At 35.0% G+C, this 17641-nt stretch overlaps 1 protein-coding gene across 9 annotated transcripts in view; it reads left to right on the top strand.

The window, feature by feature from the left end:
• The window catches only part of MRPL1 (mitochondrial ribosomal protein L1), a 59269-nt gene that overhangs the window by 32395 nt on the left and 9233 nt on the right, over nucleotides 1–17641 (top strand). For 5 of the 9 annotated variants that reach the window (XM_070262339.1, XM_023635376.2, XM_070262340.1 and 2 more), the window contains one exon: nucleotides 1944–2050. In XM_070262339.1, coding sequence (XP_070118440.1) covers nucleotides 1944–2050 — 107 coding nt within the window. Of the gene's footprint in view, nucleotides 1–1943; nucleotides 2051–4690; nucleotides 6550–17641 lie in introns of those variants that run through there. The other 4 variants (XM_070262341.1, XM_070262342.1, XM_070262344.1 and 1 more) reach the window with 1 other exon arrangement.

The raw sequence follows: 17641 nt of genomic DNA, 5'->3' as shown, positions 1-17641 counted from the left end.
AAGAGAAAGAGACTGAAAAAGGAATATATAAGGTCAAGAGAAGGAAGTTTTATTTGTGTTTGTTTTAGGATGGAACTGGCTTAAAAACTCAAATCTATATCATTATCCCCAGTCTATCACTTTTTTCTAGTTTCTTGTTTCTAACTGTATACAGTATTTAGTATTCTCTCAGCACCTTCACTTCAGTATGTTTTAATGCAAAACTATTTCTCTTTCCTTCTTAAGCCTTATTCTCTCCCACTTCATTATCATTACAACATTCATCATTATATCGAGTTCAAAATGATGAAGTCATTTGTTTGTTCGTCCTTTCAGCAAACATTTGTCAGATTGTACTCCTTACTATTTACCTACCTGCATCTAGGTGGAGATAATCCAGTAGGTAATTGGAGATCGTGAGAGAGCTTGTGGCTAGAGATATAAATCTGGCAGTTACCAGTGGATAAATGATGTTTAAAGCCATGTGTCTGGATGAGATCACTTAGGGAGGTGTGTGTGGATAGAAAGAGAGGCCAAATGACTGAACCCTGAGGTAGTTCAACCTTTGAAAGTCAGTTAAGTGAGGGTGGCTCAGTCAAAAGAATAGACTGTAGCAGCTAGTGAGAGTAGTGTTTCAGAGGACAAGTCAAGACACTGTAGGAAGAGGAGAGAGAGACTCTGAACTACTGTTGATAGGTCAAGTTAGTGGGACACTGAGAAATAAATGACTATTGGATCTGCCAGTGTGAAGGTCATTGGTGATGTTGACAAGATTATTTTCAGTGGAGTAATGGGAATGATAACCTGATTAAAGTAAGTAGGGATAAAAGAAAATGGAAGGAGAAGCAGTAGAGGCAGAAAAGAGAGACAGCTTTTTTTGAGAACTTATGCTCTTAAGAGGAGTATTGGATGGTCACTGGAAGGCGATATGAAGTCATAGACTTGTTTTATTTTAAGATGGGAGATTTTATAGAAACTTTGTAATCTGATGACAATGATCTAGGAAAGCAGAAAAATTGACAATGTAGAGGAGAGAAGGGAGGAGTGGTGTCCCTCTATAGGTGAGAAGGAGTGGGATCCAGTGCTCAAATGAAGAGGAATGGCCTTTGCTAAGAGCGTAGACAGTTCATCCAAAGTGACAGGAAGGAAGGCTGTTTATTATTATACTATCTGTCATACTGTTTAGTACTCAATTACATAAGAATGTGATACTAAAAACCGTTAGTATTTTTCAGTATCATGGATTTATTTTGGATTATTTATAGATTTATATCATGGGTTACTTTATAGATTTTATTTTAATTTGTTGTCAGTGTTTCTAAAGTATGATAAGCATCATCATTGCTTATACTTACTAGTTATCTATTGCTGTGCAACAATAATACCACAAATTTAGTGGCTTAGAACAAAACACATTTACTATCTCAGCTTCTGTCAGGAATGTGTGTATAGCTAAGCTGAGTTCTCTGCTTCAGGTTCTCAGAAAGCTCTAATCAAGGAATCGGCTGGGGCTGTGGTGTCATCTGAGACTTGACTGGGAAAGATCCACTTCACAACTCATGTGGCTTTTTGGCAGAATTCGGTTCTTTGTAGGCTGCTGGACTGAGGGCCTCAGTTTCTTGCCCTGTGGCCCTCTCCATGTGACACCTCATAACATTACAACTTGCTTCTTCAAATCTAGTAGGAAGAGAGTCTCTTCCAATATAGGCATTACAGCTTTATGTAATGTAATCATATACACGTAAGCATTGTGTCTCTTGGTTAGAAATAAGTTGCAGGTCCCATCCAAACTCAAGTGGAGGGGATCACACAAGGGCATGAACACCAGGAAGTGGGGCCACTGTAAACTCTGTCACAACTTATTTGCTATATTTTAACGTGAGATGGATATTTCTCTTATTTGGTCATTTTTGCTACTTGTTTGGATGTAGTGATAACTTTGGATTTTTTAATTTTTCTACCAGATTCCATTGGCCGTGACATCCCCAAAATGCTTGAATTATTTAAAACTGGACATGAAATTAAGGTAGATGAAGAAAGGGAGAACTTTCTCAAGACCAAAATAGCAACAGTAAGTTACAGTGGAAATTATTCAGCAACATTCTTTCTTTTTTGCTTATGTGATTCATTAATAATTTATATTTATTTACCAGTCCTTTGAACTCGTTCTTGTCACTGGTATTAGGAGTGGCACTAAATATTCACAGATAATTTTTTTTTAACAGATTGAACTTATAAATTTTAATAGTACTATAGAATTGTTTCCTTGCAGAGTTATTTGCCACTGACTTTTGCTTGTACTTTGCCTTGACTATCTATTCTGTGTATGCTATTTTTGCTTTCTAATATTTTAAGCTTTTTGAGTGTAGGGTGTAGATGTTTTATGTCCCGTGTAGAACATTGCATAATGCTGAGCCCATAGCACGTATTTAATACTACTTTAATGGAATTGAGTAATTTGCTTTATTTTTATGAATTGTTTCTGATTATCCCTGCTTTTGTTTTAAAAACTGTTTGCCTACTTACAGAAGATGCTGGAAATCAATTTCCAAAGCCATTTTTAGGATACTAATATAGATATGTCAGATTTTTCTAGAACTATGTTTTTAAATATGTAGTTATTTGCTAATATCTTCTTCATACTAAAGAATCTCTAAAGTGCCTATTTAATGTGTGTAATTTTTTTCACGTGCAATTTTAACTATAGGAATAATAGTAATATTGATGGCAAAATTTAAATAGTGCCCACCAAGTCCCAGGCACTATTCTAAACACTTTCCATATATTCTGTCTTTCAGTTGTCAACCCTATGAAAGATAAATTATCATCCCCATTTTATAGATGAAGGCATGGGAGCCCAGAGAGTTCAAATAACTTTTCCAAGGTCTCACAGTTAGTGTAAGGCAGAATAAATATTAAACCTTAGTCTCCTCAGGAGTCCAGGCTCTTTACCCCTATACCATCTTGCCTCATGGCTAGAATTATTTGAATAGCTGTTATTCCTCCTCCCATCCTCCTCTTAAGAGGAATTCTACATTATAGCCTTGGGTTTGAATGCCTGTTCTGCTATTTAAGGGGTGGCAGACTTTAAACAAGTTTCTTAATGTTGTTGTGTCTCAAATTTCCTCAGCTATAAAGTTTGTAGTAGTAATATCTATTTCACAGTGTAGTTTTGAAGATTAAATAAAATTTTAAAATGGTAGCAGTTATTGTTGTTACCGTTTTGATTGGACTTTTTGGGACTATAGAATGTTTTTCTTCCTAGCTGGACCTTTTCTTTTTCTTAAGTAATTGTTTTCAGTAGATTCAGTCTTTAATCGTTTAGGTAGATCCTGACTCAGAGTATGAGAAACCATGGTATCTTATTCATTCTTTTCAACAAATACCATAGTGATTAAGACATGGGCTCCAGATCAGGCTACCTGTATCTTTTAGAGATATAATGCTTTTTCTTAATGAAAAAGAAATTAATTTTTGAATACTATTTAAATATTATAGTATTGTAGGAGGTTAAAGAGAGTGAGTTTTGGATTCATATTGTCTGGATTCAAATACTAGTTTTAGATTAGAACTGTGCCACCCTGTTCTCTGAGCCTCAGTTTTTCCCATTCTCTGTTTCCCAGATATGTAAAATGAGGTTCATAATAATAAATACTTTCTAGGCTAGGAAGGAGCAGATGAGATAATGACCTAGTAACTGTTAAGCAGACAGACTTCTCCTTCTGGCTGAGATGGAGTAACAGGGAACTGATTTGCCCTCCCACCTGAAACAATAAGCATTACCTTGATACCAAAACCAGACAAAGAAAATGATAGTCCAGTATCATTCATGAACATAGATACTAAAATTATAAACTAAATTTTAGCAAATAGAATCCAGCAATATGTGAAAAGGGTAACATACCATGACTAAGTAGGATTTATCTTAGGAATGCAAGGTTGGTTTAGCATTCAACTGTCAATCATTATAATTCACCATATTAACAAACTAAAAACCAAAAGCCATGTGATCATCTCAATAGATAAAGAGAAAGCATTTGACAGAATCTAACGTTCACTCCTGTTTAAAAAGTCTCAGCACACTAGGAATAGATGTTAATAACATCCTTAACCGATAAAGGGCATCTAAGACAAACCAACAGCTGACACCATACTTAGTAGTGAAAGACTGAATGCTTTCTTCCTAAGATCAGGAACAAGATAAGGTTATCCGCTCTCACCACTTTCGATCTTGACCTAGGGAGTCTAGGCAGTGCAATCAAGCAAGAAGAGAGGCATGTGGATTAGAAAAGAAGAAATAGTACTGTCATTATTCGCAGATGACTTGATCTAGCTGCTAGAACAAGGAAGGGAGTTAAGTAAGGTTGCAGATAGAAGATCAATATGCAAAAATTAGTTTTGTTTTTATGTAACAGCAATGAACAATAAGAAATTTAAAAAAATAAATGTTATTTATAGTAATATCAAAAATATGAAATACTTAGAGACAAATCTGGTGAAAGATCCATACACTGAAAACTTCAAAACATAGTTGAGAGAAATTAAAGATCTAAATAAATGATGAGATGTTCTATGTTCATGGATCAGTAAACTCAGTATCGTTAAGATTTCACTTGTTTCCAAAATAATGTGTAAGCTTAGCACATTCTCAATCAAAATCCCATTTAGCTTTTTTGTAGAAATTGACAAGTTGATTCTAAAATTCATACAGAAATACAAAGGATCCAGAATAACCAAAACAACTTTGACAAAGAACAAAATTGGAAGTCTACCTGCTTTCAAGATTTATAAAACTACAGTAATTAAGACAATGTGATATTGACATCAAAAGAGACAAACCATCAATGGAATAGAATGGAGTCCAAAAAGAAATGACAGAACATATATGGACAACTGATTTAAAACTAAGTGTAAAGGCATTTTTAATGGAGAAATGATAGCCTTTCAACAAATGCTACTGAAACAATTGGATGTCTTTATGCAATAAAATGAACTTTGACCCACACTTCATGCTCTATATAATTAACTCAACGTGTATCAAAGATCTAAATATAAAGTCTAAAATTATGAAACTTCTGGAAGAAAAATTTGAGTTAGTGAGTGATTTCTTAGCTATGACATCAAAAGCATGATCCACAAAAGAACAAACTGATAAGTTGCTCTTCATATAAATTAAAAGATTTTGCTCTTTAAAAGACATTGTTAAGAGAATAGAAAGATAAATCACAGGCTGAGATAAAATATTTGCAAATTATATATCTGATAAATCCACAAGATATAAAGAGCTTTCAAAACTCAATCATCAAACAACCCAGTTTTAAAAATCAGCAAAAGATTTGAACCCACCTCACCAAGATGTGACAAACACATGGCAAACAGATGACGAACACATTGAAAGATGCTCAACATTATTAGTCATTAAGGAAATACAAACTAAAACCACAATGAGATATCACTATACATCTATTAGAATGACTAACATTAAGAAGACTGACCATACCAAGTGTTGGTGAGGGTGTGGAGAGACTGGAATGCTCAGACACTGATGGGCGTATGTAAAATGATACAACTTCTTTGGCAAACAGTCTGGCAGTTTAAGAAGTTTAACATCCACCTGCTACATGATCCCACCATTCCACCTTTAGATATTTACCCAGGAGAAATGAAAACATAGATCCATACAAAGACTTGTAAGCAAACGCTTATATCAGACTTTTTTGTAATAGTCAAAAACTGGAAACATTTCACATGTCTGTCAACAGGTGAATGTATAAACAAACTTTGTTATATCTATACAATAGAATATTCTTAGTTATAAAAAGAAACTATTGATACATGCTTTAACATGGATGAATTTAAAAGTAATTATGCTGAGTGAAAGAAGCCAGACAAAAAGGAGTGCATTCTGTATGATTCTATTTATATAAAATTCTGGCAAATGCAAAGTAGTGTATAGTGACAGAAAGCAGACAGGTACTTGCCTTGGGGACTGGGGTGGGTGAAGAGGGTGGGAAGGACGGATTACAAAGGAGCACAAGGAATTTTGGGGATGATCAACATGTTTATTATCCTGACTGGTGATGGTTTCACGAGTGTACATATGTCAAAACTTAATAAATTGACTCCTTAATGATGTGCAGCATATCCCGTGGAATACTATCTAGCAATAAAAAAGGAACAAACTGCAGACACATGCTGCAATACAGGTGAACCTCAAAACATGCCCAGTGAAAGACACCAGACACAAAAACCACATGCTGTGTGATAGCATTTATGTGAAATATCCAGAAAAGGCAAAACTATAAAGCCAAACAGTAGATTAGTGGTTGGTGAAGGCAGGAGGAAACAGGAATTAACAGTCAGTGTGCACGAGAGATCATACTGGGGTCATGAAGATGTTTTAAAACATGGTGATGGTTGTACAACTTGATAAACTTAATAAAAAATCATCAGATTGCAAATTAGAAAATGGTGAATAATATGATATGCAAAGTATGCCTCAATAAAGTGATTAAAAATGTGCAGCATGTCAGTTATACCTCAATAAAGTTGTTTAAAAAGGAGTAAAAATCTGAATCTGTTTATAATTGTATCTAATACAATATAACTATTCCATTAAAATATTTATTATTGTAATTATGAGATAACAGATTTTAAAAAAAGATTTCAAAGCAAACTATCTTCCTTAAAAGTTTGAGATTTCCATGAGTGATGTATTATACAATTGGAAATAGTGAAGATGTGTCTTTATTGTTGTTGTTGCCACCTGTGTGGTGTAAGAATTGGATGTAGAATGAGTGTGCTTACGAAAGGGCACTGACAGGATTACGTGCCTGTTAGGGGTCCTCCTCATTTTGGATAAAAGGCGGGTGGCTAGAGCAGGGTCAACAAACTCCAGCCCCCGGGCCAAATCCAGTTGTGGCCTGTTTTTATGCAGTCTGTGAGCTAAGAATAAAGTTTTAAATGGTTGTGAAAAACAAAACAAAGAATTTGCTGCAGAGATCATATATGGCCCAAAATGCCTAAAATATTTACTGTCTCGTTCTTTAGAGAAAAGGTTTGCTGACCCCTAATCTAGGAAAATAGTTTTTGGAAGCGTGAGAGGTGTTAATTTTGTGTTTCCATTTGCCTGTACAGGAGAGTCTTATTTTCGTTAAATCATCTCGATGTCCCTTATTATGATTCTGCAGAGTCTGTACTGCCATATTGCATCAAGATCCAGTTCTAGTATTGATGTAAGGTGAAATTGATCTCGAGTAGTTTAAGCTGGTTTTCCTTCTGTATCAAAGTGATAAGTTGAATGATCTTTCTTAATTATCTCACTTGAGGTTTAGCATCTTGGGTATTGGAACTCAGCCACATAATGCCTTTGTGTATCAGAACTGTACTAATGCTCTTATACCTAGCCAGTAGCTAACATTTGTCAGTGGTACTTGCAGGTAAATTAGTTTCGTTCTTAATCTTTCCTGCCATTTGCACCTATAATTTACATTTTTATGAGATTGATTATGTCTACATGCTATCAGATCAATTGCTCATATCAGTGAAAATGTCATTTGGATGGTATGTTGAACATCATGTAGAAAACAGATTATTATTCAAGTATTTTATTTTTCAATCAGTTATATTGCTGTTATGTAGACACCATTTATTTTCTCTCGGCATGAAGAATAAGTTGGTTGGGATAAAAATAAGTTGCTAAGTGATCAGATTTAAGAGAAAGACCTTAAAGCATAAAATTAAAAATCAAGGTTTATAGGAGAGAAAAGACATATTTCTTCAAGTGGACCCTAACTTTTTTTTTTGCTGAGGAAGAGTAGCCCTGAGCTAACATTGTTGCCAATCTTCCTCTTTTCTTTGCTTGAGAAAGATTAACCCTGAGCTAACTTCTGTGCCAGTCTTCCTTTATTTTATGTATGGGTCACTGCCATAGCCTGGCTGAGTGGTGTAGGTCTGTGCCCTGGATCCGAACCCACAAACCTGGGCCACTAAAGTGGAGAGTGCTGAACTTAAACACAAGGCCATGAGGCCAGCCCCTGACTTTTTTTTTCATTTTAATTGTGACTCTTTCTATGAAATAGAAATGAAGCTAAGGCAGAGTCTCAGAAAATCAAAAAATGAAGTTGAGACATAATATGTACCTGTCCACTGTATAAATTCTAAATAGCAGTTTATTTTCAGATAGTAATTAAATAATTTAAAAACAATTTTTCTGAATTTATAATGTAGAAAACAATATAATACTGCTCAGATAACTGTTGACATTTAAAAATTTTCAAATTAATATATGCACTTGGTTAAATTTAAGCAGTTGACAAAAATACTTAGGGAAACACTAAAGCTCCTCTCCTTGAAATTGTTTTGTCATGGGACTACTATTAATAGTTTTATTTTATCCTTCCAGAAATGTTAAGGCATAAACATAAACATCATTATGAAAATTTATGTGCAAGATATTATGCCACATATACTGTTCTTTACCTTTCTTTTCCACTTAACATAGCGTGGATGTCTTCAGAGAAGCAGAGATCTGCCACGTTCTTGTCAATGGCTGCATAGAGTTGTATTCCATCGTGTACATGTTCCATCATCAGTTCCCTATTGATGGTCATTTAATTCATGTCTAGTTTTATGCTTTACAAATGATACTTTAATGACACTCTTATGAGTATATATTGCCAGTTTTTTCCGAGTATATTCATAAAGTAAGTTTCCAGAAATAAAATATATGTATGTTGAAAATTTTATTGTAAATATTGCCAAATTACTCTTTAAAATGTTTGCACTAATTAATAATTAATCCGCTTGTGTGTTATAGTGCCTCACATACTAGCATTAGATATTATCAGATGTAGTCATTTTCATCAGTTTGTTAGGTGGTGTATTACTGGTGTGTGTGTGTATGTGTGTGTGTGTGTGTAAGGGCATGTGCATTTCCAGCAGCTTAAGAATTCCAAGGTGAATGTTACAATTGTTTTCTCCTTTGGTTACGATCTCCTTCTGTTCTGCGTCTTAAGATTCTGCGTTTCCCCATCTGTCCCCCCGTTCTTGTTCCTTTTCTTCTCACATTCCTAGGCCTGCCCTGATTCTCCACCACTCTCTTTTTTTCTGTGTGGCCTCCTGTGGCTCTTTTTACTGTGGACTCCATCTGACTCACCTCTTACCATGACTTGCTCTGTTTACTAGTGCCTACTAGTGGAATTGACAAGAGCCATGGTCCTTGAGGGTGACTGCTTGTAAAATTGAAGTGTTCACAGACACTGAGATGGCCTGGCATCTGCTGACTACCGAAAATAAAGCCTTTTCATCCAGTGTTTAGGACTGATTTTTCTGACCTGCGATTAGAGATTTTCGCTGTATCCTTTATATTTTAAAAGTTATCCTCATTTATTGACTTTTCTTAGACTTTATTCTCTGAATAGGAAAAATTATCATTAGCTCATTTATAATCTAGCCGAAAAAGGAAAAAGCAAAACAAAAACCAACCAACTTTAAGTGTAAGTTCTATTTAACAAATGGTTATTAAGTACTGACTCTGTGCCAGGCACAATGTAATACAAAAAAAGAATAAGACCTTTTTTCTTAAGAAAGGCATATCTAATAGAGGAGATAGATATGGAAATAAATTATGGAAAAGTGTGATAACTGTAATAATAGAATTATATGTAAGACATAAGAAAGTTGCAGAAAAGAATCAATGATTGATGTAATCATGGGATGGAGTAGGTCAAGGCTTGCTTCTAGGAGGAGTTTGCAGATATACTCCAGGTAAATTAAGGGTCATTATTCATTTTTTTAAATAATATATAAGATGATGAATGGTCTATTACACATCTATATTGGCTCAGCTGTTTTAAAGGGACCAAATAACAGTGACTTAACCATGATAGAAAGTTGTTTTTCTCCCAACTTTGAGCTGGTGGGCATCTCAGGGCTGTTCTGCTCCACAGGGTTATCCAGGGATCAAGCTTCTTTCCCTTTTGTTTTTTCACCATCTCCTAGGTTCTTTTATTCTGTGTGGTTGAATCTTGCTGATAGCATGTCTGACTTGTAGCCTGTGTAAAGGCGGCAAGAGGAGGTGGAGAACAAGCAGCTTTCATTCATGCATGTGAACCATTGCCTTCATCACTTCTGCCCTCATCCCGGGGTCCTGAGTTTAGTCACATGGCTTAGTAACTAAAGCTAAAGGTAGCTGAAGGTCTGTGCTATGTAGTGTCTGGTTGGATGGCCATGTGCCCAACTGAAACTTTAATTATTTAAAAGAAGAGGGGATGGATTTGGGAGACAATTAAGGTTTTGCTACAGCTGAGGAGGAATCAAGAAACCTAAATGAATAAGAAAACAAAAGACAGGAAATTTTGTTCATTTTGTTTATTGCTGTATCCCCAATTCCTAGAATAGTGCCTGGCAAATAGAGGGCGCTCAATAAATAATTGTTGAATAAGTGAATGTACAATTGTATGAATAAACAAAGCTACTGCCAATTGAAGATCAGTTAGAAATTATTCAAATACATTATTATATATAATATACAGTGAATCAATGTTTTATTTTATAAAACTGTGATTTACACTAAACTTTTCAAGCAATTCTTATGGAGTAATATTGAAAGTGAAATTTTTAATTCCTGGAATTGCACAAAATGAGAGTCAGAATTAAGAATCCTATCCTCTATTCATTATAGGAATGCTTGGCTAGGTGTATGTTTTGACATTACACGAGAAAATTAAACTATGTCCAGATATTGTAGCATAAACCTGCCAGAATAAAGACTTTGAAGTAATTTTTGAAGGGTGCCTGTTACTATTTTATAACATTCCACAAATCCATTTTATGTTAGCTTGAGGCTCTTAGAACACGCTTTGTTTTTTCTCACTGAGAGATTCCTTGTGTGATTTAGGATACTTGGCCTCCAGTCTTCTTGTCCAAAACACTTATAAGTGTAGTTGTAAGCCAGTTGCATTGTTGATTGTTTTTCTTAACTTGTCCTTTATTATAAGGTACAAGTTCTAATTTTCTGTTAATATGGACTTTCCCATTTTAGAGAGGCACACATAATACCTTTATATTTGTCAAAAACTAAAATGTTCTCTCTCTTTCTCCTTTTGCTTTTGTTGTTGACTCCCTCACATATTTCAAACACAAATAAATGTGATAGCGTTGTAGTTAGGTTTCATTTGCCGAGAATGGTGGAGATGAAGGGCTGGAACTTTTCACTAGGAAAACATTACTATAGCTGTGAAATATGGCAATTAAGGCTTGTAGGAAGCATTTATCAAGAAGCGAAGCATGAACTGTAGTTTAAAGAGAAATTTGGAATGTGCTTATTTGGTGTCTTTAACCTTCATAATATTTAATACCATAATAAATTACATGACTCTCGTGACCTATTATGTATACTCTTAAAAGAGCCTATAAAACCAGACCCATGTTTCTGCGTATATGTTTTCAAGTAGGAACTAGCCAACTTTTATGTCTGAATCCAGTTCAGTAGAATCTCACATATGTAGAAGTACTATCTAGAGTTTTCATGGGTTTTAGACTTTGATTTTCAAATCATTTCTAGCTGAAAAATCTTTTGGGATTGATAAAGTTAGATAAAGTTTGAGGATAAAAACATAGATTTGCATTATAATGCACACTGGACCTTTTAAAGAGTGCAGGGTACTATGAAATCTACTTAGTTTCAGATCTTTTTTGTAGTTTTGGCCCTTTTATAAGTGCTTTGCTGTCAGCACAGCAACTTGGTAGAATTTTTCACACTTTATAAAAAGTGGCTTTCAAAAGAATGTTTAGTGACAACCTGCTGTATTTCCAATCAACTTTTTCTGTTTTAATTTTTCACTTCAAGTAATTCTTTCCAAGTATACATGCACATACAAATGAGGCTTTTTAAAATGACTTTCAGTATATTTTCTGAAAAACCATAAAATCAGGAATCCTGATGTTTCATCTTAAAACATAGGGGATTCCTTGAGTTCATAGGGCTTTTGAAACGAAAATATAAAGGGAAGTTACACCATATTTGTAACATTTTAGAGAAGAAAGTAATGAAATACCACATATTTTCTTAGAATTTATTGCTTTATAAAGCCTTACCTCTAGTTAAGCTCTTATTTGTAAAAACCCTCAATGTCTACCTTTCTCCTCAGTTTTTGTTTTGAAAAATTTTAAATGAATGGAAAACTTGAAAGAATAGTACAATGAACACCTATATACTCATCACTTAGATTCACCAATTTTGTTACATTTGCTTAGAAAAATTAGTAAAAGAAGTTTGCTTAGAGAAACTAATAGATAATCTTCATTTTCTGAACAACTTAAGTTGCAGACATCATAACACTTCACTCCTAAATATTTTTGTATGCATAGCCTAAGAATAGGGCATTGTCCTGTATATGCTTTTTAAAGTACTTTTATTTTTTAGTATAGCTTTTAGAATTGATTTATTGCTACTTTTTTCCATTTATAATTTATTGATTTGCTCTTTTTCTTTATCCTATTATCCTGAGATTTGCTTTGCTGTTGGTTTTTCTAATTTTCTGAGTTTTATATGAGGTTTGTGAGTTTTCATTATTTTTTTAAATAATGAGTTCAAATCTGTGAATTTGCCTCTAATTACATTTGTTTGTTTGTTTTAAGGTATGCTTTTTGGTGAGGAAAGTTGGCCCTGAGCTAACATCTGTTGCCAATCTTTGTCTTTTTCTTTTTCTCTCCCCAAAGCCCCAGTACATAGTTGTATATGCTAGTTGTAAGTCCTTCCAGTTCTTTGTGGGATGCCACCACCACATGGCTTGACAAGCAGTGTGTAGATCTGCGCCCAGGATCTGAACCAGCAAACCCTGGACCACCAAAGTGGAGCACGCGAACTTAACCACTATGCCACCTGGCCAGCCCCTCTAATTACATGTTTTGATATTTAGTTTTCTTGTCATTATTTTCTAAATAACTTGTCATGGTACTTTTTATTCTTTTTTGGGAGAGTATTTTAAAATTTGAAACCTTTTTTGACTTCTTTAAATTTTTGTTATGTTCTCGTTTGACCGCATTACGATTGAAGAATGCATCGTTTGTGGCTTCTACTTTTTAAAAATTTCTTGAGGCTTTCATTGTGGCCTATAGTGTAAGATTAACATTCTTTTTCTAAATTTTCCATGAACACCTGGAAATAACATCTTCTGAGGCTTCCAGGTAAAGATAGTGCATGGAACACCACAGTGGTAACCAATTAGAAAATGCCAAATTCTATCAGCAGTAGAGAAAGCCAAAAAATTAATATGATCTAAATTTCAGGATCTTTAAAATGGCTCAGAATCTAGCTCTAGATATCGCTGGAACTGGGTGTTAGTGGTATGTGTGGGCATGGCCCTCTGAAATAGGGAAGATTAGTTGAAAACTATTGAAGATTTTTATATCCTTCACGACACTGGGTAATGGCCCTTTCCTATGCTGGCAGATGGCTGGAAATGTTAAAACAGAAGGTCTCTAAACTGGAGGAGATCCGGAGTTGAGAAAATTGGAAACAGGGAGATTAAATGAATATATGTATACTGAATGCTGAGAAACCCTTTCCTCCACCCCTCCCCGCTTCCCTGATTTGGCTCCCAGAACTCTGGCAGCCAGGTCTCACCCTCGAGGCAGGAGGAGATTAGATAAGGCTTAGTTCAAGAAGAAGAAGAAGAAGGCCTTTGAGGAGCTTTACAGTATTTTCCTTCCTATTTGAACGTTCATGGTGGTTTTACAGTCTCTCTCAATCTCTGGAGAGAGAGTTGTTCATTTCTGGTACTTTGTTGAGAATTATTGGACGTGATTTAAAAATAATTGTTATAATTTGTAGCTTGTTTGTTTTCGATAGTTGTTTTCAAGCTCCCCTTTCCCTTTCTTCTTCCGTCTTTCTCCTTCCCTTTTTTAAATTTTAGTAGCTCTCTGAAGTTTTTCATTTTGGTTCTCTTTCTCCCCTTCTTTCTCTCTTTTTTCTGTTTTTAAATTTCTTTTCCTCTTTTCTGCTCTTCCCTCCCTCCTTGGTTGTCCACCTACATGTTGGAAAGACATGAAAAATATAATTGAATTTATAGGAAAATTAGTATGAATTAGTGGGAAGTGAATCCCACAGAATAGTTTTTCAATGATGTGCAACTTAACTAATTTTGATTACCTAGTCTGGTTAATCAGAAAATGTTGCTTGGTAGATGCTGCCTGAGTTAATAATGCTATATAATTAACAAATCAATTGTTTATATTAAAAATGTTCTTAACATAAGAGTTTGTTCTCTAAGGATGTTTAAACGTTTTCTTGTAGTCTTATTTATATTATTCACTCTTTGTGTCATAAAACTTTTTAAATGTATTTGACAGTCTCTGAATTATTACTAATTCCAAATTCGTAGAATCAGTAAGTTTCTTATGAAACATCTGTTCTTCCTATGAGTGGAGTGCTACTCTTCCTGTTTATTTTCTTATATCACAGGACAGGTTCCCACTAGTATACTATAACATCAAGTTAGGTAAATAAAAGAGAGTAAAGCATTCTGGAGAAACTATGTACTTTTAAAATATATGTGCCATTTGTTCTGTTTTAGTTTAGAAACCATTACTATTTTTATTATTTTAATTTATTAATATACAATTAGAACATAGAGTCTTGAGCAATTTGGAATGAGGAAGATTTCTAAAAGCTTCACTATATATGGTTGAAATTTTGAAGAACATCTTTTAAAAATACATTATATAGGGGCTGGCCCCGTGGCCGAGTGGTTAAGTTCGCGCGCTCCGCTGCAGGCGGCTCAGTGTTTCGTTGGTTCGAATCCTGGGCGCAGACATGGCACTGCTCATCAGACCACGCTGAGGCAGCGTCTCACATGCCACAACTAGAAGGACCCACAACGAAGAATATACAACTATGTACCGGGGGGGCTTTGGGGAGAAAAAGGAAAAAATAAAATCTTAAAAAAAAAAAAATACATTATATAATAACCTAGCTTTGGCATCAGCAGTTATCATAGCATTAAAGGAAGTACAACTGTAGCCCTTTTACGATCATGTAAAAGTCTAGATTTTGAGGACTTCTAATTAATAATGGTGTTGGCAAATCAAATCTAAACTCATTTGCTAAAAAGAAAGAACAGAGATTAGGACAGCTCAGATTTATGTTTATACCAAATCATGCCAAGACCTGATTTAACTAGTGTTTCATGTCTGGGTTTCAAATATACTTGGATCTTTGATATACTTAATAGAAAGGCAGTGTCTTTGATGTTCTTTTTTCCCCTTCTTTTTAAAGTTGTAGACATGGTCCATTCATAGGCGTGTTATCGCTGTGTTTTGCTTGTGTAATGGTGAATTGTTTTGTGGTAAGAATATTGTCAGACTGGCAGCTGATAAAAGATGAAGTGTACTGTAACAAAAATAAACAAGTTCAGGCCCAGGGAGTATAAATGTAGTAAAATATATGTTGAAACCAGAGCTTTCGGTTCTGGTGAATGTGTTAGAACAGAAAAAGTGCATGTGTTGGAGTTCTGTTAAACAACAAGGTATGGCTATTATAGTACATGGAAATTGAAAGCTTATTTGGAAGCACCTAGGTCCAAAAGTTAAAAAGTAGCAAGCAAGGAATACTACTTAGATCCATTAGATATAAACAATAGTTGGATAAAAGGCAGCAGCCGGTTGGCTTCATGGCTCACTGCCACTTCCCTTCCTCCTTTTCCTTCATTCCTTCCAGTTGATGATTAACTTTTCTTTTGTTGCATTATTTTTGGTATACTACAGTGTGCTGTCATAGATAAGGGAATTATGAAGAAAGGAAAATAAACTGTCAAATGTAAAAGTCAGATTCTGTACTTGTTAATTCTCGTTAAAAATAAAGGAAGTAGATTGGCAATAGATCTTAGATCTTCAAGAGTATGGGGCTATGAAAGAGGAAAAACTAATATTTATCCAGAACCCAATATGTGCCATCATTTTGCTCAATGCTTTATTGTGAGAGATGTATATTTAACTGAGGTGAATAACCTTGTAGTATTTTAGGTTACATCCTTTGGATGGATTTTTATCAGTGTTCTTACCCATAAGAATGTTAGAACAAGAAATAATTTATTATCATTTCCAGTTTTATTACCTATGCCATCATGAAATCAGATGATAATTTCCTAGAACTTTTGGGAATTGAAAGTGTGACTATCCTCTTATATCAGATATAAGTAATAGCATACAAAAAACCATACCATTTGAGATAAACAGCTAACTTTTCTCTTTAGCTCGTTGTATTAACTCGATAAGGCAGTGCTCTTTAATCAATAGAATAACGCATGATAAAAAATACAAATGTGACATAACATGTAAAAGGGAGGTAAGCTGACTTGCTTTCCTTTGATTTCTAATCCATTTGTTAACAAGTAGTTGTCAGTGTGCTGCACACACAGCTTTCTTTTGTTAGCTTTATTTCAAAAACCGGTGATAAGTATGATACTTTTACTGACTTCTGTCTTTATCCAAATGCTGGGAGAAGAAATTGAATGGATCTGAAAGATAATTCCTTATGAGTTTCATTAGTGTTACTTCTAAATAAATAATAAAATGCACTAATATAGTATTTATAGTAAACAGTAAAATATCTTTTAGACCTTGTTATAAGTGATTAAATATATTAAATACAAACACAAAATTAAGCATTTTCCAGACATCTTTATCATAAGCAATGATGAAAGCTCCTTCTGCTTAAGAGCACCCTTCTTCCCCCATTTAGGTTTTGCTAAAGGTATTAATTTGTTAAAGTGATGTAAAGCATAACTCATACTACAGCTTATCTTTGCGTGAATTTTCATATGTTTGGAGACAAATAATGTATTCTAATAGAGGAGTTGGCAAACAGTGGCTCTGTGGTCTGTTTTTATACTACCTGTGAGCTTAGAATGGCCTTTTAAAGGGTTGTATTAAAAAAAAAAAGAATATGCATGGTAGACATCATATGTGGTCCTCAAAGTCTGAAGTATTTACTATCTGGTTCTTTACAGAAAAAGTTTGTCAACCCTAAAGTATAATTATGTAACACAGTTCCAGTTCCAGGTAAGATGGTGTAATCACGTGACACCCTGTCTCTCCCACTGAATGCAGCTATTATAAAACCTGGACAGAGTGTACGAAGTAGCTATTTGAAGACTCTGAAAAGTGAAAAGTAGCAGGCAAATTAGGGAAGACCTAATTTGAAGTGCCACCCCACTGACAGTGAGTTTGCCATTTTCCCCCTGTTGTCACATGGCCTGGTCTCAACATAGCCTGAAACCAGGAAGTGGACGTCAGTGCAGGCAGGGAGTGCTCCAGGAGAAGGCCTCTATTTCAGGCTTGAGAAAGAGAGATCATGGCTCCTCGCAGTGGCAGTGGGTGCAGAGGAGGACACAGATGTCTAAAACGTTGAGGAAGGGGAGCCTGCCTTTCCCATTAGAGGATCTGTGGTCACAAGAGGGTGGGGCATGCTGCCTTTGTTTTTTTTTTCTCTCTCTGTCCTTGACTGCAGGAATAGTTGCAGAAAGTAAGTAGCAAAATGGGGTAAATAAAGCCCCAGCTTTCTGGGCAGAGTGCTCGAAAGGAGAGCCCCAGGGAATGAAAAAGTATGGGGGACATCAAGGCGAAGCGGAAACTTGGGAAAGAGACCTCATAAAAACTT

This window comes from Equus caballus, chromosome 3, assembly GCF_041296265.1.
Source record: "Equus caballus isolate H_3958 breed thoroughbred chromosome 3, TB-T2T, whole genome shotgun sequence".
Lineage (NCBI taxonomy): Eukaryota > Metazoa > Chordata > Mammalia > Perissodactyla > Equidae > Equus > Equus caballus.
Note: the sequence above shows the minus strand (reverse complement) of the source record. Positions and strands in the feature narration are given on the sequence as shown.